The sequence below is a fragment of the Falco rusticolus genome, chromosome 6, assembly GCF_015220075.1.
Source record: "Falco rusticolus isolate bFalRus1 chromosome 6, bFalRus1.pri, whole genome shotgun sequence".
NCBI lineage: Eukaryota > Metazoa > Chordata > Aves > Falconiformes > Falconidae > Falco > Falco rusticolus.
Genome location: NC_051192.1, coordinates 72950601 through 72972892, shown reverse-complemented (window position 1 = coordinate 72972892; position 22292 = coordinate 72950601). Strand labels below are relative to the sequence as shown.

The 22292-nt window shown below is 37.6% G+C and overlaps 1 protein-coding gene across 2 annotated transcripts in view; it reads left to right on the top strand.

The window, feature by feature from the left end:
- BMP5 (bone morphogenetic protein 5) overlaps positions 1-22292 on the top strand; it is a 62017-nt gene that overhangs the window by 23606 nt on the left and 16119 nt on the right. For both annotated transcript variants that reach the window (XM_037392629.1, XM_037392628.1), the window contains 3 exons: positions 4382-4574; positions 10584-10732; positions 21143-21340. In XM_037392629.1, coding sequence (XP_037248526.1) covers positions 4382-4574; positions 10584-10732; positions 21143-21340 — 540 coding nt within the window. The remainder of the gene's footprint in view (positions 1-4381; positions 4575-10583; positions 10733-21142; positions 21341-22292) is intronic.

The following is a 22292-nucleotide window of genomic DNA, read 5'->3' as shown; positions in this document are numbered from 1 at the left end:
AATGATTAAAACTGACCAGTTTACTTAGTGCTTATACAAAGAATTCAGAGTCAAACAACGAAATTCAGTGAGATTAGTGTAAATGGCCCCTTATACTTACCAACTGTCTGTAAGACCCTCTGTTTTGCCTTGGCATGTATATCTAGTAGTTAAACAGTGACATTGACTAGTGAGGTTTCACTCTTTGTGAATCTAGTCGAGATCTTCCATTGAAAAATCAGCTTATTACAACATATCTTTGGTTTGTTCCGTGGTTTGCCAAAGAAGTTTTCACTTTCCCTATGTGTCACCACATACCAACCTCTTCAGGAAAAGTAAAGCACATGTCAGTGGGGAGCTAATCACTAATGAAAGAGCACGTCTCATAGTCCCTCATGCACTATGACCTAAACCCATTGCTAGCACTTTTTACATTTTTTAAGCTTAGTCAATGGTTAATCAGACATTTATAGCTGCATTGGTAAAATACCGATTACTTATTATACTGTCCATCCGTACATGTGCTTTGTGTGTTATTTTTTTCCCAGAAGGCAAATACTTTTGTTAATGAAAATTAATACATAGTATTTTCTCCTGATGTAAAAGATGACCCTTTTTCCCAAGTATCTTTTTGGTGTAAATTTGTCTTCTTGCTTCTTAGAGTTGGGCTTAGTGTTAATACAGTATGAATATTTCATCAGTTTGCCACATGGGTGGAAAATATCTTTCTTTCCCATCTTACACACAGGTGTTTGTGATATTCCCCTGAGCCATGATTTGTCTGATGTAATCGTAGTGGTACATCTATTAGTTTCAGGTGGTATAAAAAAAATATTTTTATAAGTCTATGCTAAGAATTCTGATCAATGAGAGCAAATGAAGAATTTTGTTGTAATCAGCATTGACCCTAACATTCTAGTTACTTTTACTTAGAAAGATTATATTCCTCCAATGGTTAAAAAAGGACTTCCTGATTTTCTGGTCAACTGGTTTTTAGATGCTGTGATCGGTCCCACGGAGATGCATTTTGGCAGATGAACCAAGCAGAGCTGGAATGACATGAGAACGCTCTGGAACAACTGCATGCTCAAAGATCTTAACCTGTACTTTTTGGGCTGCCAGTGTTGAAAAGCTTTCACATGTGAAATAAAAATATTTGAGACAAGGTGCCCCCCTGCACTCATGCCTTTTCAGCAGGACAAAGGAGCTGAGAGATACCCTACTGAGCATTCATGGTCTTCCCTGACAAGGCATTTATTAAATGCAGAAGGGATCAAGACTTGTGTATTATTTTCAGTATTAAAATACTCAATATCATTAAATAACATTTTGCTTTTATAACTTGGCTATCATTCTAGCCATTAGTCATTATTGCAACATCACCATCGCTACTTTTTTTTATGGTCTACTATATAATGCAAGATCTTAACTTGTCTAAATTTGTAAAATTTGTTTTTACATTTTGTACATTGGCCAACAGAAATTTGCAATTTGAGATTCTGGCTTCATTACGGAGAGTGAGACCTCCCTGGGCTGGGGTTTTTCAGTGTCCGGTGCCTGTTTCCTGCAACCCTTCATTTCTGCAGGCTGTTGCTACTCCCAAGTCCTGGCCTGTCTGTAAAAACTGTCTTTATCCAAGGAATTTTTGAACTTGTGTTCCGTTCAGATGGCGGTGCTGTCTTGTTGAGGTTTAACCTTGGATATACATGGAAACACAGATAAGTGCTATCTATGTGAGCTGTAAAATTAATTTCAGGCCCATCAGGAAGCTATCAGTATGCTTTTAGTAGTTGTGACTGGTTCTGAGAGAGCCCCACTGCTGGTATTGCAGACAGTTCTGACCAAACTATAATATATAGGGAGAAAACTGCTGTTTCCAAACTAATATTACTAATTAGAGGGTACTTGTAAGAAACTAGACAAAAGGAAACCTCAAATCCAAATAAAAATGAAACAAGCCAGGAGCACTGGCATTTAAACCTTTTATTTGACATCCATTTCTCCAATACTTACACATGGTGAGTAGGGCTTAGTTACCCATGCATGCTCGTAAATACCTGTTGAATAAATACTAACCAGAGATATCAGAAAGGATTGCTACATTATATGTCTGCCTTTAGTATATTTCTCATTTGAAGAGTATTGACGTATCTGCTCCATGTCAGTGTCAAAATGCTCAGTTATAACCTTGGAAACTTGCAGTGACTCTGTACTAGAAAAAGTCCTCCCCAGTTCAGTGCATTTGCATATGCTAATCTCTGCCAAGTTCTCTCTGAAATGAAAAGCTTTACATGGACATTAAAAAAAAATAAAAAACAACCCCCAAACCTCAAGTCAGATCTCTGTATATCTCTCACATTTTAGAACTGGGCAGTGAAGCTGCTAAATAGACTGTATCCTGTTTCTCTTCAGTAGCAGCCCATTCATCTTCAGGTTCAGACCAGCCAGGTTACATGTTTCTGCCTCTTTTCTGCTTTACTTTTTCTACATAGTGTATGACGGCAAACCCATGTAAGCTAAATACACGCTTGAGCCAAGTAAACCTCACAGTTAGCAGACAATTTTCCTTTTGTCAACCACGAGAAAGTTCATTTTCACTGAAGATAAAGTGTTCCTATAGCCTATATATTTTATTTTGGTAGATTTTAAGGCAACATAGATTTGTACATTTTTAAAAAATATATGCTAATGAAAATGATAGTTTACATTTTTGAAAGCATGAAAAGGGAAATACACTGTAAAGGGCTAGCTACAGGGCTACAGGTGACTTAACTAGTAACTACTGCTCTAAAAAGAATTTAAATACTTTTCCTTCAATGGCTCTAACTTTAATACGGCCATAACTGCACCTTTATAAGGCAAGCCCAAAGTGTATTTTTTTAATACATTTCTATTTTGTAAGACCACATATACATTATAATAATACACACGTGCAGGTTTATAGATAAATATATATATATATATTTAAACACAGATATGAACATATGCATGTTGTGTATGTAGACAAAATTGCTTGAGTGTACACACATACCTAAACATATAAGTGTAAATATATATTGGAATAACTTACACATTTTATTATTTATACATGTAACGGTGATCTAAATATGCACTTTTTCAGAACTGACATTGTTCTTCTCTCAGATCTGAGGACCGTTAATACTAAAATGTAATAAAAGAGTAGGAGTTACAGGAGGGGACATTCAGCATAGCTGGATGCAGTCATAAATGTTTAGCTGATTATCCAAACAGCATCCCAGTTCTGAGTGTTTTAGGCTTTACCACCATCAGTACAAACAAAGCACCTATCTCACAAAGAAGGTAAAACTTCTCCAGAAGTGAGACATTCTCTCTTCTCATAGAGCACAGTTTCTTCAGAGATCAATGACACATTGCACTTTGTGGCCATGGAAACCATGGATCATTTTGCTTTCCACATCCATAAAATTTGAAGTATTACTTCCATACAATGGTCATCAGCCAGTACTGTGGCCTGTAGGTTCCACTGCCATATCAAAACACATATTCCATTGCAAAAGTCACTCCTAACTTGGTCAGAACTGCAGCAGACAATGGAATTAACCCCAAATCAGTTGTAAAACTCAAATAAATTAAAATTGTCTGCTTACTGGCCCTTATAATTCTGTGTGATCCTGAATCAAGCAATTATGAGGTTAACTTTTTTATTTTAAATGGTGGCAGTATCAAAAGCAGTGGGAGCTGCACCTGCCCACCCCTGCAGGTCTGAGGAGACTTCTTCAAGCCAGGAGTGTGCTCCCTTTGCTGCTGGGGTGCCAGAACCACTCGGCCCTGATTCACAGCTCCTGCTTCTGACCACTGGCAAGATGACACTTATGCCATTAGAGTACAACATGTGTTAATTTATATGATGTAACTGCTTCTTAAATATATAGTTGTCACAGTGTACTTTAGTACCACTTCAGAATTTATTACATTGAGCGGAAATGAGCAGCATTCCTCTCACCTGCCTGGTTATTAGCTGCAATTAGTGTTTTCCAAAGGTATCTATGACTCTGACATACTACTGATGTGCTTATGGCTACGCTGAAGTCCTAAATCCTTTCGCAGCTTTTAGTTTGTCCATATTTCTTGCTACTTTACAACATGTCCCCTTTCAGCTTTTTTTGATATTCTTTCCACTCCAGCTTCTGGAATTTGTATAAAAGCCATCGAGTTTTTTTTTTTTTTTCTTTTGAACTGAAGACACTGGGCTGATGGAATTTCCTTTAACTGGAAGCATGTCTGGGCTTGTGGTTTTATTATTTGCACAGTTTTATATTGTCCTGTTTGTTTACTTCCAAGCACAGGGAACACTCTATTAATCATGGGAAATGGGCACTCATTTCGCCTCTCTATTTACATTCAACTCTTTTTCTTACAGTTGAAAGGGACAAGGACTTCTCCCACCAGCGAAGGCACTACAAAGAGTTTCGCTTTGACCTTACTCAGATCCCACATGGAGAGGCAGTGACAGCAGCTGAATTCCGGATATACAAAGATCGAAGCAACAGCCGCTTTGAGAATGAAACCATTCAGATTAGCATATATCAGATCATCAAGGAGTATCCAAACAGGTACCTTATTGGCATGAACGTATCACATGCCGAATACTGTCTCATGTTTCTGTCTTAAGTAGGGAGACAATAACCGATCATAAGCATACCCTCGGCAAGGCATCACTGCTATCACGGGGGCTTGTGCAATATTAATTCCTAGGCAATGACAACAAACACCGAGCAAGAATAAAACTTATCTTCAATGTAATTTATTCCAGGTTTATGGAGAGTTCCATGTCCAACCTCACCAAATGATCTGCCCATGCTCTGAGAGGGTGAGGGTTCATGTTCTCAGTGAGCAAATGGTGGAGTTGTATGCACTGTCTAAGCATCTGGATTTGGGGAATGCACCATTTGCTGACACTGAGGTACTACAAGCCAAGATTTGCTTAGCTCCTTAAAGGCAAATAGATTGTTCAACTTTGTTTATGTTTGAAGGAGCATGGATTTTTTTCATGTGTTTTAATATTCTGCAGAATGTAATTAAAAGATAAAATCATGCACTAACATTAAGATGACATATGCACACTTAAGACATGCTGATCATCATAGCTGAAAATTAAAACAAATCATAGAATCACAGAATCACTTAGGTTGGAAAAGATCTTTAAGATTGTTGAGTCCAACTGTAAAACTAACACTGCCAAGTCCACCACTAAACCATGTCCCTAAGTGCCACATATGATGTTACACATGAACAAATCTGTGTGTGACATACTTCCAAGACTACAAGACCTAAGTAAACAACAAGATTTCACCAGGCAAAGTAGGTGAATACCTGAAAATTCCCATTGAAATGGAAAAGTAGCAATTCCAAGATGCTTCTGAAAAAAGCTACATACACCCAAATTTGGTTAAAATTAAAATTAAATTAGTTTATGTCTTTGCTCAGAAAAGTGGGGGAAGAAAGTTTTGTTTTGAGATAAACAAAAACTCTTCCTCATCTTGGAACATTTCTATCCCGGGCATGTTTAGCAAAAGCAAAGAAAATGGCAACCTAAACCTGCAGAGTGTTCTGGAGGAAAAAAATGCCCCATCACCAGTTAGCTTGAAGGTTGAGATGGGATTCAAATATCTTTCCTGCCCACAGAAGCCTGAGCTTGTACCTTCCAGGTGAGATCTCTGAACATGAAGTTACAAAATATTTTTGGCTATAAACAGGCAGTCATTTTATATGAATGGAGCAGTATCAACAAGAGGGTGAGCACTTTCCAGGATACCTTCTGCATTCTTAGTAAATGTGGGGACAAACAAAGCAGTGCAGGATTTTTTTTTTTTGCCTCTATCGTCAGCATGCAAAAAATCTTTTGACATAGGTTCTAAAAGATAATTCTTGGAGGAAGGAACAAAACAAGAAGGAATAAAACATATCTTTGTAAAGAGGTCAAGGCTAGGGTGGTGAAAGCTCTTCACCTGAAAACTCAACAGAGGTGGTATTTTTTTGATAATTAATAGAGAAAGTTAGTTTTTCTAATCCATTGAATGTTTTATTTTGGGGTTTTTGTTTGTTTGGGTGTTTTAAATGTTTTGCCAGTAGGTAATTTCTATTCTATTTTAGAGAAAGCAAAACTATTTACTACTCTGAAGCAAGATTGCAATTTAATATGATCTGACTTGTTAAAATGACACTTGTCTCTGTGAAGCCATTAAAGAAAAATCTTGATTTCTTTCAATACATAAACATAAATCTATAAACATTTTATATTTCTATTTATAAACATAAAACCCCCATATCCTCTAATGAAAGCATGACGCCACAAAGGAGGTCATGCAACACTATGCCACCCATCTGATTTCACCAGTATAACTACAGAAACTTCAGATGCAGGCCAAGTGTTTCCCTTCTATTGTAGAATTTGCCAGTCTCTACTTACTTATGAAGCAAATAGCAGCAAATGCCTCAGCGGGACAGGATGGGAGAAGACCACAAGGTCTTCACTGTTCAAATTATAAACAAGGAACTTTTCCCACAAGCTTCCTGATACCTCTGATACCTCCAGACAAGCTTCTTGATACCTCTCTCCTTTTTTTTTTCTTCTATTTTTTTTTCTCTCTTTTTTTTTTTTTCAATAAAGCCACAACTTTTTCTTTGGAGCCCAGACTTCATTAGTGTTATTCTTGACTTTGTCAGCTCAGGTTTGTCCTGCGTACGTGAATGTGAGGGTGAGAGAAATGTGAGGGTGATGAGACATGGGAGCAGGTTCCCCAGAGAAATTGTGGCTGCCCCATCCCTGGAAGTGTTCAAGGCCAAGCTGGACAAGGCTTTGAGCAACTTGATCTAGTGGAAGGTGTCCCTGCCTTATGGCAGGGGAATCAGAACTAGATGGTCTTTAAGGTCCCTTCCAACCCAAACCATTCAATGATTCTAGGATTCTGTAGTGTTCCACACTCCTTACTAGTGCCTTCCCACAGCAAAATGACTGGGTTTGACCCTGATCTTTCACCCTTCCTTGCTTTAAACAGGAAACATGGATGTCTAACAGCGCTCTGCAATCCCAAATATAGTCCTGCTATGCTTTCAGGCAAGGAGTGGTCAGGGTTTAGGGTTTCTGAGCTGCAGGCTAAGGATTATGTTGTAGTCTTGGGCATTTTTCTGTCTCTGTGGCAGCGTGGCTGCTGAAGTGTGTGTGTATTGAAATCACTTCAAGTTTGCTGAAATTACAGTCTTTGGGACTGAAGTTTTCTACTTGTTCTAAGGAAGCACGTAAAACATAGCCCGTGGCAAGGCAAACTTTCCTACACAGCCCTGCCAATGTATTCCTACCTGGATCTTTTCTCATGATGGAAGTAATGTAGTGCAACAGGCTAAATCCTTGTTCATGATCTGCTGGCAGCTAGCCACTAATTTAACTAAACCCTAAGGATTCTTCCCGTATTAGGGAATCCTCAAGTGGCATTAAGATACTAAAGCAGCTTTCTGGAATGAGGCGAGAGGTGAAGCAGTGTTATGGGGATGGCCTATTACATAGTAATCGATTTGATCAGGTCGAAAACTTTGCTGGGTTTCAAGGAACATATAGATGTTTTATTCCACCTTTAGTTCCTTAAGTGACCCAGGAGATGTGGAGCTTCTTAGACATTCTGCCTGCAGCCTCTTTGTTGAAATTCTGGACTGTGGTAGCATTTCTGCTGTAGACAACTGGCCATTTGGGACCAGACTGAGATCACTAAACTTAAACAGCCTCCATAAAGGTAAAGCCAATCAGCTGTATTCTGCCTGAATGTTGCATTTCAGGCTATTTACGACATAATACCTTACTTTTTTATTATGTGTTGTGGACTATTTTTTAAATAGAAATATTTTTTAAAATTAAAGCCAAAATTTGCAGCTGTTTTTCATTTTAAGTGTGATCATTTTTTTTTCTTTTCACAGCATAAAAGAGAATTTTTAAATCAAAACTGTCACAAAATGTGATGAGAAGTTTGAATGAATGACACCAGCTAATGAGGGAATCCTACTGCTAAAGTTCTCACTGCCTTCTCAGGGGTCGGGTTTTTACCCTACATTTGTATCAACTGTGAAAAAAGTTGGATTTTTTTCTGATAAATACTTTGAATTTCTGTAGCAAATTTCTTTTATGTGGGCTAAATCATTAGCATTGGTCCAAGAGACATTTTCTTTATTCTGTTCTATGTTTTTAAGAATCAATTCTTGTTTTCTTTAGATACCCACAACTAATTATTATTTCATTTGCTGAGTTAATGTGTAGCAATCTGCCTCTTTGAGTCTATATACCTTAATCAGATCATTTTGCTTGTAGGAAGGTAAACAACAAGATTGATATATCAATGCCAAAGACATTTGGGTGTGAGTTTCTGCTGCAGTACAACTAATAAAGTCACACTGAGGAGAGATCCACAGGGGAAGTTTGTCCTTTATAGGAATTTCTGGACTGTACCGTTAGTAGTGCCCCATTCTAATTTGGCACGTCAAACTGTGCAACCTGAATTCTGAGTACATTTAGTATCAGTCCCAGCAAAGTTTGGAGCTGAAACAATCTATATGGGAAAACAATTATGTATTCTAGGGGGAGACAAGACAAATATGAAATTAGAGCACTGTGATATTGTAATATTCTATATTCCAAACAATTTTACATTTTTCTATTAAATGTACAGAATGATGCAACAAATATTTATAAATAATGATCTTCAAATCTGTCACATTCAGAATTAAATCTTCCAGCTTTAAAGTTCTGATAAAACTGCTTATTAGAGAAAGAAGTCGGCATTTAAGACTCCAGGGAGTACTATTTTTGAGCTTGTGGTACGTCATTGATTTGTTCAGTGCTAGTACAGTAGGTCAGGCTTTTTTGAATTGTAAGACTGTTTTCATGTTAGCTCCAGAAGGAGAACGTATGTTTTCTCCTTGTGCAGTCATTAGTACAGTTCTACTATAATGGAAGTAATAAGAGCCCAGCAAAAGATTATTCTTTAACAGAAGAAAAAAACGTAACTTGAAAGAAAGCACTTTCAAATTTCTTTAAAAAAAAACCACAAAAAACAAACAAACAAACAAAAACCACAAAACCCCAACAACCCTCCTTTATCATTTCTGAGCTCTTTAACTTGAATCTGCAGATATTTCTCACTTGTAAGTAAACACATGCTTGTCATAGCTCATTTGGTCTTAGTTTCCTGAGTGTTGAATGACCACATTTTCAAGAGCTACACAAGATGGTTTTTTTCAGTATAAGACCTTCTAGGTGTATTTACAGTGTTTTGTCTAGATAAGACAACAACTCACTATCATGTCATTGCAATTAAGCAACATAAGACTACACTGATGGGACCACTGTATTTTTAAATCAACATTTTATACACAAAGACTATTACTGCTGTCTGTCGTACCTCTTTAAGTATATATTCATGCTGTCTGTAAGGTAACAATAAGATTCCAAGGTTTGTGTAAGCCAAGCCTGTCATTAGTTGACTTGGACAGTCAAAATATAGAATAAAATATTTTTTCTTGTATATTATTGTTTTGATTACTATTTACGGCAGAAAAGAGATTTCTGTAACTATAGATTTAGGTTTAAAAGGCTAAATGGTGAAAACAATTTTTAGTAATTCATGCTGCTTTGTAGAAACATGTCAAATGAAACTGATGAGAGTTACTATTTACAGCAGAAAAGAGATTTCTGTAACTATAGATTTAGGTTTAAAAGGCTAAATGGTGAAAACAATTTTTAGTAATTCATGCTGCTTTGTAGAAACATGTCAAATGAAACTGATGAGATTTAAGTATCTTGGGTTTAGTCTGGTCATCATAGTAAGTTATTTGTAATACAGATGTGGTTCTGGAACCAATTGTGTCAGGAGATATGTGAAAACAGAACAAATACATGATCCATGCTAAACATTTAGTAACGTGATTATACTAACTCCCCTGAGCAGACCTTCTGAATTACTGGAAGATTTCATGGGAACAAATTTGAGAATATACCAGGGAACTGAGGGTTAAAATGTAATAATTACATTATTTAATCTTTATATAATTTCTACTTTGATATAGAGACTTATTTTCTAAACATCTGTACTAATATGAAAATGTTCAAACTGACATTCATGTTTTCTTATATGATATAGCTGCTGTCATATGTTATTAATAACAGATTTTTTTAGAAATGCTATGCCTTTGAATTTTGGTTGAAAATGGAACGTGATTTTGACATTTTTTTCTTTTACATTGAATGGTTTATAAAAGTTAATCTTCCCGAGACATTTTAGTGCTGAAAGATGAATTCTTTATTTTGTGCATTTTTATCAGGAAGCTGGATTTTTCAGATTTTCCAGAGCTGTAGTTTTTAGATGTTAAGACCATTTCAGAAAAGTCTCTTGGGAAATACCTGTATTATATTTAACAATTACATGTTGGCTACAGCACATGCTGTACTGTGTTGTGATCAGGATATGTCAAAGGATTATTCATCTGGACTCCAGGAAGTTATTGTCAGCAAGGAAATTAAGGGCAAAAAAATAAAAATAATATTTGAATGCCTTAACTCTCTATTTTCTTTAACTTAGGGATGCAGACTTGTTCCTGTTAGACACAAGAAAGGCTCAAGCATCTGATGTGGGCTGGTTTGTGTTTGACATTACTGTGACCAGCAATCACTGGGTGATTAATCCACAGAACAATCTGGGCTTGCAACTCTGCGCTGAAACTGGGGACGGTAAGATAATAACTGTAGATTAAAATTCATCTGTGCTCGTCAGCTCTTCCTAGGAATCTTTTCTGGACAGGTGTTTTTTTGACTTGACTTGTTGACAATTCTCTGAGAGTTTAGAAGCAAAGAATACAAGTCTTATCTTGCCACAGCTATAGTCTGTAAACTTTCTATTATTCTTAATTCTGTAGAATATGGCAATTATAAAGCCAACTGAATCAAATTAAACAAATTTGGGGATAAAAGCTTCTACATACAAAATGGAGTTCCATTTTAATGTTCTCCCACTGATGATTACATTCAGGAAACTCAAGCATATTTGCAGAATTTTTGTTTTAGAAAGTTTCTAAAGAACTTTATACCATGGAGGAAGGTATTAAAAAACCTCAGGACAGTTCAGGATGTGTCTCATAGCCTTTGGTACTGATGTTCAAGAAAACTTCACAAAAGGGTAATGTGGCAATTAGTTTTCTATATTTTTTTTAAAATATATTGAAATTGTTTAAAATTTTGCAATATTGAAAATTTTAATTAGTTGAAAATTAGAAAGAACAGTCAGAGCTGTGGGGGTTTTGGTATAAATTTACTGGGCCACTACATTATTCACAGCTATGCTTTTCATTAAAAAGTGAAAATGCATCTCAATGCAAAATAATATTTTTAGAAGAAATGTTCTTTACTTAGACTTCTTTAAAACTAATAAAAAGAGACTTATATACTGTTTTTTCTGTGATGGTTCACTTAATCCATCCTACTTTACAAGCAAACTTTCAGATTTAGCTCTTTCTTGTCAAAAAGCTTTTTATGTCAGAGGTCAAGGGTTCTATGATGCCAGTTAATCTAAACCTTAGCTGACATAATGTTAATGAGTAGCAGAAGAAACCCTGGTGTAAGGATTAATATTTTTTTCTCCTTTCTTTGTTCTGGCTAGATTTTCTCATTGTTTTTGATCTGAATTCTCCCTCAGGCTCAGCTGGGCTGTGAACAAAGCCTCTCATACTTTTTCACCAAGTGTTCTGGCTGCCAGAGAGTTATGCAAAAACTGTCCTCCTTTAGGCATGATGCTTGAAAAGGGAGTTGGCAGGCTGAACCAGAGCAGACGACTATTTCACCTAATATTGCCTATATGGTTGGAGTACAGTCAGTGGAAAAGGGAGGCAGCAATGCAAAGTAGACCACGTTTTTATTGCATTCAACCAGTCTTCAAAGGCACCACACCTGAACTCGGGCTGTATGAGGAGTGGCTCTTTTAGATGGCCTGGTTTTGTGAAGCCATTTTTAAGGCCTTAAAATTCTGGGGAGGTGACACCTCCGTCAGGCATCCAAATTAGGTGGACTGGCTTCTGGCCAGCTTTCCTGCTCCAGAATAAACTCCATCCTTGACTTTTTTTCCAGGAGTTTCAAATACAGAAATTCTTGAAAATTAAATATCCATGAAAGGCATTCATTAAGAAGCCCTGGAACCAGCAATTTGTTGGTTCTAGCCTCAAAATTTTATCTGTTCAGTAAACAGCAGGAAAGTTTGTATGGGTAAAAGGAAACCTTTAGGTTAATACACTGAAGAAATTGTAAAATAATAGTTTATGTAAATATTTCCCCTGTCATACTCCCAAGATCAGAAAGGTGATAGGTAATTTTCTATTTTCAATTCCAAAGCCACAAGCAGCTTTACCTTCTGCACCTCACTTATTTGAATTTCTCAACACAGCTGCTTGAGTGAGGAGGGAATTCCCCTCTTCTCTCACTTTCTGTTCCCTTTTCAGTTTATTCATGCAAAAAGAGTGCCCTTCTAGGGACTAAAGTTTTCAAAACTGTAGGGAAGACCTGTGCTACACCACTTCAGCTTAGTATAAGGAAAACCATCCTTTCATGCACTTACAATTTTGCTCTTAAGGCTTTGATTATTTTTATTGGGTTGCTGTTACTTCTGGAAGCTATTAGAAACACCAGCAGTTGAATGACACGTTTGTGTACAGATGGAACATGAATTTTTATACATGACTCAGTGTATAGTGGACTCAGTTTGTAACCCAGAGAACCCCACCCACCTTCCCTCCAACCAGTTTTCTATGAAACCTCAGAGACTGGTTTAAATCAACCAGAAAACCTTCTCCTGGCACAAGTGAACTTTAGGTTATACAGGTCTCCATGTCTCCAGCTGTCTATTGAGTTTACGGGAGGTAGAGGAGTTCTGTCCCATAACTGGAGAGACATTTATGATAAGACCTGATCCATTAACCTTTCTATTGCAACAGACCATTAAACTAAATGGGATTCTGTTAAATCAGAGGATCCCTGTTTGAGGTATTCAGGTGCTGCACTGGGGCCATGGATAATCACATCTGTAAATACACACTAATTTTTAGATTTATTCATACAGCACCTTTAAAATGGGATGCCAATAATTACTGAGACTCTGGAGTGCTACTATATTGTTATGATTAACATTAAGAGTAACCTTTCTTGCAGTTATCTTTCAGTGACTTTTTAGGCAATTACTTGTGTAGTTATATTTCTCTGGTGATCTCTGAAGATGGTGCATAAATAATAATAAAGTCTACATGAGGAATAAAAAAAATGTAACTATTTAATATAACAGTGTGATAAAAACAACTTTGGAAGAATGTCTGGTTGTTGTAATTCACATTTTTCTCCCTTTGAAAATTCTGAAAAAGTACAAAAAGCCACATGACATTGGAATGTTTTCTTTTTTTCTTTAAGACAGTATTTGGTATCATACATCTCATTTTAGCATGAAATGTGGACTTTTACTCTTAATGGGACATTTTATTTTGAACAGTAAGAATAAAGGTTTGCATGACACATATGGAAGCTGTCAACATATAATGCACTGTTTCCCTGGGGCTGTGGTAAATTAAGGATCAGGTTTTTTTGATTCTCTTTTTAAATGTCTCCTCAACATTCTGCAGCACCCCTTTTGGCTGATTCCCTCCTTCTGACACCAAAATTCTCTGTGGTGTTTAAAATGAGAGGTGATCATTTTCACACTGATGGTAGTGTAGGTGTTAGATGAATTGCAGCATAAAATTAATGTAGATGCAGAAACATTACAAAAAGCTCCATGCAATGTTTTTCCTGTATATATACCATATGTCTCCTTAAAATGTTCCAGTGAATCAGCACCTTTGTATTAACATATAATATTTATATAATTGCAAGTTAGCAACGGTTTGAACATCACTTTTACTAGAGGAGTATAAATAGCTGCAAGGGTATTCCTTTTTCTGTTTATATCATTGCTGAAGAGAATCTAGTGCTGTCTACAGTAAATGGGTGAGGGAGATAACATGTAATGATGACTATTGATCCACAGAATAAAACAGATTCCAAACATACAACTGTCAATACAACATCCTAGGTAGCCTCCACATCCATGTAGTTTTGTGCCTTTTCTTAGACTGCTGCAGCTCTCAGTTATTTTCCATCCACTTGCACATCAGAGTGGAAGAAACTGGTGGTAACTTTGAAAAGCCCAAGCTGATTAACGTGATTTCTGCTACCACACAGTCCTGTGGAAGGTGTTTTGGGGCTTTCCTGCTGTTTGAGGTGGGCAGGCAGTAGGAATTCTCAGATCCCCAGCTCTGACTCTTACTTCAGGTATTTTTTTTTCCTCAGAGCAAAGGGAAACTTGAAATAAATAGGTTCCTTGATCGAAGTGAACCCTGGGGAAGGCCAATTCACTCTCCAGCACATATTTGTGTACACTCTGACATGTGTGCTCTGGAAGGGGGTTTGGTGTTTCAAACCTACATGCTGCAGAAAAGATTGGTGAGGTCCTTCTCCATCAATGATTGGGGAAGCATTAAGAGAAACACTTTCTTTTTTAGTCTCTCCTCCTTTCAGCTTGGGCCTTACAAGGTCCCTTTTTCCTACAAAGCCTTCAGAGAGGTAGCATGGACACATTCTCTATGTTACATGGGGTGACTAGCTTGCTTTCAACCCCTAGCAACCTGACAGCATCCTGGCTTCTCCAGGGAGTTGGCTGCATACTTGACACTGGCCTTGGCCTCACCTTTAGAAAACTAAATGTTATCAATCTCATCCCAAGGTTGCCCTCCATCAACCTTGGCACCTAACTTACATGACGCTGGTAGCCATTAGGTACTCTGGAGGATGCTGCTGGCTTGTTACATTTAAGTCTCTTGGTGGATCTGGTATTTACAAGGCAAAGTATCAGAAGTGAGTTCACCTCCATTAGTGTCCTTACAGTGGGGGAATTTAGGATATATATATTTATATTGATGTATATATATGGACTTTGGCAGGCAATAGCTCTGCCTAAATTCTGAGCCATCTGGAAGCCATATAGCCATGTTAGCACAGCACTGAACCCGAGCTAATATATCCTGCCCCTCAGCAGGTTTTATTAGCTTGGGCTCAAGCACTGCCTAAGTACAGCTACATGAGTTCTGGTTCAGAGCTGACTTTGGCCAAAGTTACACTAGTAAATTAAATGTGCTCAGGAATACTGTGGTGTGAAATGAGCTGGAGGGATGACTTTCTCAGTCTCCAAAACAGGGTAACCCCATGGCAGCTGCCCCTCTGGGAGAGGTCCCTGCAGCACTGCCTTGGGTGCTGGGGACTCTGCGGTGGAGCTGGCATAGAGTGTAAGTTCATGAGGGGCACCCTCCCACCCTGAGCAGAGCAGATGATCCAGCTCCAGCATCTGGGAGTGCTCCTGGGCACTCTTTAATTTTCTCAGATAGGTGTAACCCCTGTTTCCAGCTGGGTCAGAAATACAGTCAGCGTTTTCTTGTGTCTGCTTGTAGCATGAACATACCCTTTGTTAGTAAGGGCACACTTACTTTAAGCAGGAGGGTTAAGGAGCTGAGATGGGCTCCTGCCCCTTCACCTGCCACCACTGCATACTGGTGCATACTTGTCCTAGCTATACAGCTATGCAACTCCCCCCGCATCCTGCTCCCCGATATAGACCGATATTTTAGAGATAATGGCATTTGTCTTCCATTTGATTCAGAAGGCTTTTATACATTTTATTCTTTGGTGGATGACCAATTAGTTTAATCTCTTCTTGTTTTACTGTCTTCCCAAATACATTTTAACTGTGCAGAAAAGCCCTAGGACTCCCACAGAACATTCACAGTTTAAGCACATTAAATTGAAAGGATAAATTAAGTACTTAGCAAGCATATTTGTGTATGATTACAACTAATTTTCTGTGTAAGCACACACGGTACTGCCACACTATACAGCATACCATGCTTCCTAACATGTTCCCAAGTGCTTTCTTCAAGAGTTTTATGAATACTAAAATCACCACAAAAAGATACTCAAAGTGCCTTCAACTAAACTGATTAAAAGCAACGAAATGTAAGATTTTAAAAACAAAAGCTGAATTTTTAGTTTTGACTAAAGATGTGAAGCCTAGGAAATGCAGAGCAGATCACCCAAGATGATCCATTTTTCAGAACCCTTTAAAGCCTCCAGGGATCAGAAGAGTTAATAAAACACATGAAGTCTGTTTCAAAAGGATATTTTATGTTGATGCAGATAAATGTGTCCACCAAAGGAAAAGTCTGCATAACAGTTTATATAGATGATACAACAGAGACAGTATAAAATACTTCAGAGTGTGTAGGATGTCTTATATATAGACCATCACACTTGTGTTAGGTATTCTCTTCTTGTTGGTTTTTTTTTGGTTTGTTTGGGTTTTTTTTTAGTGAGCCTTCATTTATGCTTTTGTAGCCAAACTCTGCCTCAGTTCTTTTGTTTCTGTGAAGTCCCATTGCTCTCAAGAGGACTTTCAGGCATGAGAAACCACAGAAGTTTCTATCTAATTTTGAAAACTACTTTGTGAGCTTTCAGACTCAGAGCGTCAGGACAGTTTTTGCTCAAATATTAAATATTATTCAACCTTGCATACTCAGGATCTTTCTCCAAAAGGGCTTTCTGAATCCTTATTTCAGATATCACTCCCCACAAGCAGGAAACCATAGGTGTGGCATCAGAAATTTTTTTTCCCAGCAAACTAGAAATGAATTCTCAGCATCACTGAAGTTTTTACTTTGATCTACAAATATATAACATTATTACCAAAATAACTACTGTGACCTAGCAGTAGTGGTTAATCTGCAAAAAGTGTTTTGTGGCTTGTTGAACACTTTTGAAAGTAAATAAGTGCTTGTTTTTCATAACAAAATGAGTGGTTTGCTGCACTTCGATGACTCAGGACAAAATAATGGATCTTGGAATCACTCATTGTCCTGTGTTGCCAGTGTAAATCTGGCCAAGATGCATAATGGCTGAAAGCTCTTGCAAAATTGGTGTCTGCTCAATGCGTTACATAAAATATATACTGCCTGAGGAGAGACAGCCAAGTCACAAATCTTACCACTGTCATTGGCATCCATGCTGGCTATCTCAGAACAAGTCAGCTTTCTGAATGTCATGAAAAACGAGGCTATGTCTCCAGGTCAGGACTGTGAGACATACTGTTACTGAAAACTTGAAGGGATTCTTGCATTTCCATTTGGAGCAGCTGGGGGGAGGAAATGAACTTTTAAGATGGACCTTGATCAGTTAATGAAAAAAATTGTATGCTATGACTGCATGTGACAGCAGAAAAGCAGACATAGTGACACAACAAACAGCTCTGCAGCTATCACCCTGACTGTTAATTCCTATTTTGTAGGTTAAAAAAAAAAAAAAAAAAAAAAAAAAAAGAACAAAATCATCAGGATTGTTGAGGTAGGACATTTTTATAAGCTGAACTTCACAGTTATTTTTGCAGCAGCAATTCCTTTATTACAAGGGGACAGAACACGAAAAGGCAAATAATATTCATTCAGTTCAGTCAGTCAAACCAGCACTTCCATACAAGCTCTTATGCAAACTGCTAAGGGCACTTCGCTATCAAACAGAATAAAAGCCAAAAAAAGTTTAAATGCCAAGTCAAACAAATACATCTTGCCAAAGACTCAAAATCATATGAATAAGGACTCAGGAGTTCAGCAGATTTGGAACATAATGCTTTAAGTCTTAGTCTCCAAATATACCTGTCAATATGGAGAAGAGATAATAAATTATCATAGCAGAACTAAGAAACACATGTCCGCATGTGAAGATTACAAAGGCTCTGGACTGCCCCTGCACAGAGTAAGGCTGTCTGTTTTGCTTATTTGGTTTTTATAGGTGTAGGGGCAATTGCACCGGCCAGGTTCAGTGGAGCAAGCACTAGCTGACTGCTGGTTTTTTGCACTTTCTTCTTGTTTTCTTCTAAAATCTAAAGAAAAGTCTCTGAAATCCTCAGAATTAAAGATATGACGGAAGGATAAAAACAAACCCACTTTTCAGAATGCTTGCCCAGATTCAGTCTTGTTCAGAGATACTCAAGAGAAGCAGAGACACACACCTTGCTGTTTTGGTTTTACCAGTTTCATGCGGGTGAAGCTCCCAGGGAAGGTGTAGTTAAGCAGGTCAGCCTGAGTCATTCAGCTGATTTTAGAAAATACTGTTCTAATATACCAGTATGGAACAACTGTGTGCTGGAGAGGCCTGGATTTTCAGTTGTCATGGAAACCAAGAGTTTTCTAAATGCTTACAAGAAATGATAGACTAAAACTACTTACTAACTGAAGCCCACGAGTATTTCTTGCTGCAAAGGCCAATTTAGGTTAGGGTAAGATTTTTCTTACTGTATTCTGAAATCCACACTGTGGACAAAGGTGAGGACTACCTAATGAGACCACAGCACATGGATGGAGCTACTGCTGTGGCAGAAAGCTTGATGCATTTCAGAGGCCAAATACTTTGAAATGCCTCCTGTTCAGGAAGGGGCAAAGCTTTGTCCTCTTAGACTGTAGGAAATCTCCCACACGTGCACTTTTTTTTTTTTTTTTAATAAAGGATAATAGAAGCTCTGTAAATGCAAACTTTCTTTCATACAGAAGGAACCTAAAATGGAGACAACATATGTGGTTTGAATTTCCAAACAAAACAGTTCAGAGATAGTCCTCAGAAGAAATGCAGCGTCTCAAGGGCAGTGTATATTTTGATTGCTTAGTCTTCTGAAAGTTGCAGTTAAACTAAGGTATATGATAAACCAAGACAGGAAAGTTTAATGATGAACCCACAGAAGTCAATAAAAGTTTTCCTGTTGACTGCGCTAGAAGCAGATCCAGTGCATATACCATTCATGAATTGAACAAATGGGTCCGAAAAATCAGGTTGGGTGCTTGAAAGATCAAACAAATACAGGAATAAAGTCACCTAAGCTGTTTCTGTGTGTAAAAAGGCTGTGGGTTACAGCATTAATTTTTTATAGTATATCTCTATACCCTGAATAACTAAATAAGCCTTAACTTGTGGAATCTTAATAGCCATCTCATTGCTGAAGTCTAAAGGAAATCCAGAGGAAACTTAATAATATTAAAAGTTATTTTAAAGGGAGTTCACATTGGTTTGAAGGATATTTTGCTTCTCACACAATATCCACCATTGTAAATTCAGAGGACCTAGATTTAAATTCAGAAAACCTCCACACGTCTTTACAGCCCTCAGTATATACAATTAATAGTATTCTTAAAATGTCTACCAGTAAGGTATTAATCTTTTACAGATAAAATTAAAATTCGGAAAGTCATTGGAAGAAAAAATAAAGAAAAAAAGTAAAAATATTCCCTCTAGAAATGAAGGGAAACTTGGAACTTTGTGGTAAGAGACTGGTTTGTCCATGTTGCAATGAATAGAGAAAAGTCTGTACAGTTTTTCATATCTGACTTGCAACAGAAGATTGAAACACATAGAAATTAATGTTACTGAATTATTTAATAGTAACTCAAACACATGAAAAGAAGAATTAAAGAAACACAAGTCTAAAAAGGCATTTAAAATGAAATCAGAAGCTTCAACAAATATATTTTTCCCTTGCAGTCAAAAAAGTAATTATCAAAATTGTTCAGAATATGTTGCCAATTACTCTGCTCCATAACTGCTAACTTTCTCAGTTCTTCTCTTGCCTTTGCTGGGCTCTCTGTCACTGGAAACATCTTAAACCAATTTAAAGTGCTACACCTGAATAAACATGTTGTAAAAGTGTTTATGTATTGAAGTGGGTCAGTTCAAGGTATGGTATTTGGCTGGAACTTCTAATTTCTCTTTTTACTGCAAAAGGGCTGCCAGAAGGAGGAAGTCTGAGCTGAATTAATACATTTGTTACCGTGGAAGTAGAATGGAAACTACTTTAACCACAAATCAAACTGCCTCTTTCATTTACGCCAGTGATAGAGTTTTTATAAGAAATATAGACTCTGGCATACAGCCACTGTAAGTTTGTGTTTGAAAAGGAAACCTATATGCTTATTTCTATAAGGTTTACTCTTATGCTTATTTGCAAGTTCTTTTTCAGGATGATTAAGTTAACAGTATTATACATTTGTGAGGCAGATGCTCCTTTGTCGCCTGGGTAGCAAACTTTTCCAGTCGGTTTAGAAGAATCCCCAGGCGCCCTGATGCTGCACAGCTCACATGGTGCCTATGCCCGTACCCTCCTGTTTAAAGGACCTCTGTGTCCCCCACCCAGCACAGCTGCACAGCTTCACATGACACTGTCTCATTTTCTGACGGTTGAAGGGCTCTGCATAATACACGTATGCACAAAAGTGTTTATGCTGCCAAAATAAATTCTGTTAAGAGCAAGGGTTTATTTGCTAAAATGTCACTGATGCAGTTTCAGTGACTTGTTTTGCTTTCTTTTCTTTTAGTGAGGTTTAGATCCTATAATATAGTGAGGTTACCACACAGCTCTGACTGAACAAATATTTTAAAGAAATATGCACATCCCCTGGGAACAGAACCAGCGTCAATAATGTACATATTTCAAACTCTGTTCTCTTGAATGACTGAATGCCTTCCTATCTTTACTAGTGAACGAACATCAGTTTGAGTAACACCGCACAATATTTATTTTTAAAGCAGAAGTGTATTTATTATCTACACCTCTAATTGCTACCGATCCACTTTGGGGATATAAGGTTCCACATCTCACACTCAAGTGATGCAAAAATTAGCTGACTGCATTACATTATCCTTTCTGTAGTCTATAGACTTTAGTGGGGCTCATTTATTTTTCCGTTCTATAGATGTGTACCTAAGACTGAATTAAAATATATGTGTAATGAATAAATTATATAGTGCACAGAGACTGAAATTTTATTCAATGACAAACTACCTGTAAAGCTGTTGAAACTTTTGTAAATTGATGAATTTTTTGTCTTTTAAGTTCTGTTTAACAAAATGCATTTAGGATTCTTAATCACATAAATTCAGGGTTATGGGCAAAATCCTTGCCATGCTTCAGTCAGCAGTTGAACTCCACGGCTTCAGGAGGGGCAGAAGTTCACCTTTTAACATACAATTCCCATTACTTTATAGGTCGAAGTATCAATGTTAAATCTGCTGGCCTAATTGGAAGACATGGGCCTCAGTCAAAGCAACCATTCATGGTTGCATTCTTCAAGGCAAGTGAAGTGCTTTTCCGTTCTGTCCGAGCAGCCAATAATAAAAGGAAAAATCAGAACCGCAACAAATCCAGTAGTCATCCGGAGTCTTCTAGGATGCCAAGTGTTGGGGGTAAGATGAAGCTATGATTTACTAGCCTGTTTATCAGACTTATGGGCACCTGCTCGAGCGCAGTAGTCACAGCAAGATTTGCTCACTGTCTGAACTGTCAGAAGCTGTGTTCCCCCTCCATTTCTACCTGCCCCTCTAGCTTTGTTTAAACCTCTTATGTTATGTTGGCCCTCAGTATGATCTACCTTCCGTGAGTCAGGTCACTTATATGTATCGTGGGCTCCTGGAGGGTGAAATGACCAAGCAGCTTTGGAAAGGCTGTATCTGAGCTTGAAGCTAGTCCTACATAGAAGGCAACTGGATGAGGTCTTTGCTATGCATGACAAAAGAGTAGAGAGAGTAGAGGCAAGGGTTACGCACCAGCTGCTTGTCTAGGAAGCCTCAGCAAAAGGTAGTGTTTGAACTCTTATTTAACTGCCTATCAGCTGAAGAAGCCAAAATGTAACACAAAAAAATTGAATATTGGAAATGAGGAAGCTTGACCAATCTGTGAAAGCCTAAACTGTTTGTGAGTTCAGATCAGCTGATGTGTACTGATGTAAATACACTGCGTTTCCTTGAATGGAGTGAATTCCATCCCTTATTTACCTGAAAGGTACTGACAATAGTGCATGTGAAAATGTTAGTCCCATTAGAGCCTGGAATAAATTTTGCTCCAGTTCTTTCCTGAGGTGCTCATTTCAGCTCGAGGCACAAAGTCACTTCCTAAATATTGTCACTTTTGAACAAAAATTTCTATTTTTCAGGGACAGGGTGTGCAATTGTATCTTTCTAAAAGCATGGCAGATCTAGTACCAGCACAGCAAAATCTCAATATAGATGCTATTCTTAAGCCACATGGATGTCTACAAGTAAGAAAATTAGTAATTAGTGGAAAGTATTCAGCTCTGGAGTGGAACTCATCTGTTTGAGGAGAACTGTTATGAGCATTAAGCATTACTTATACCTATCT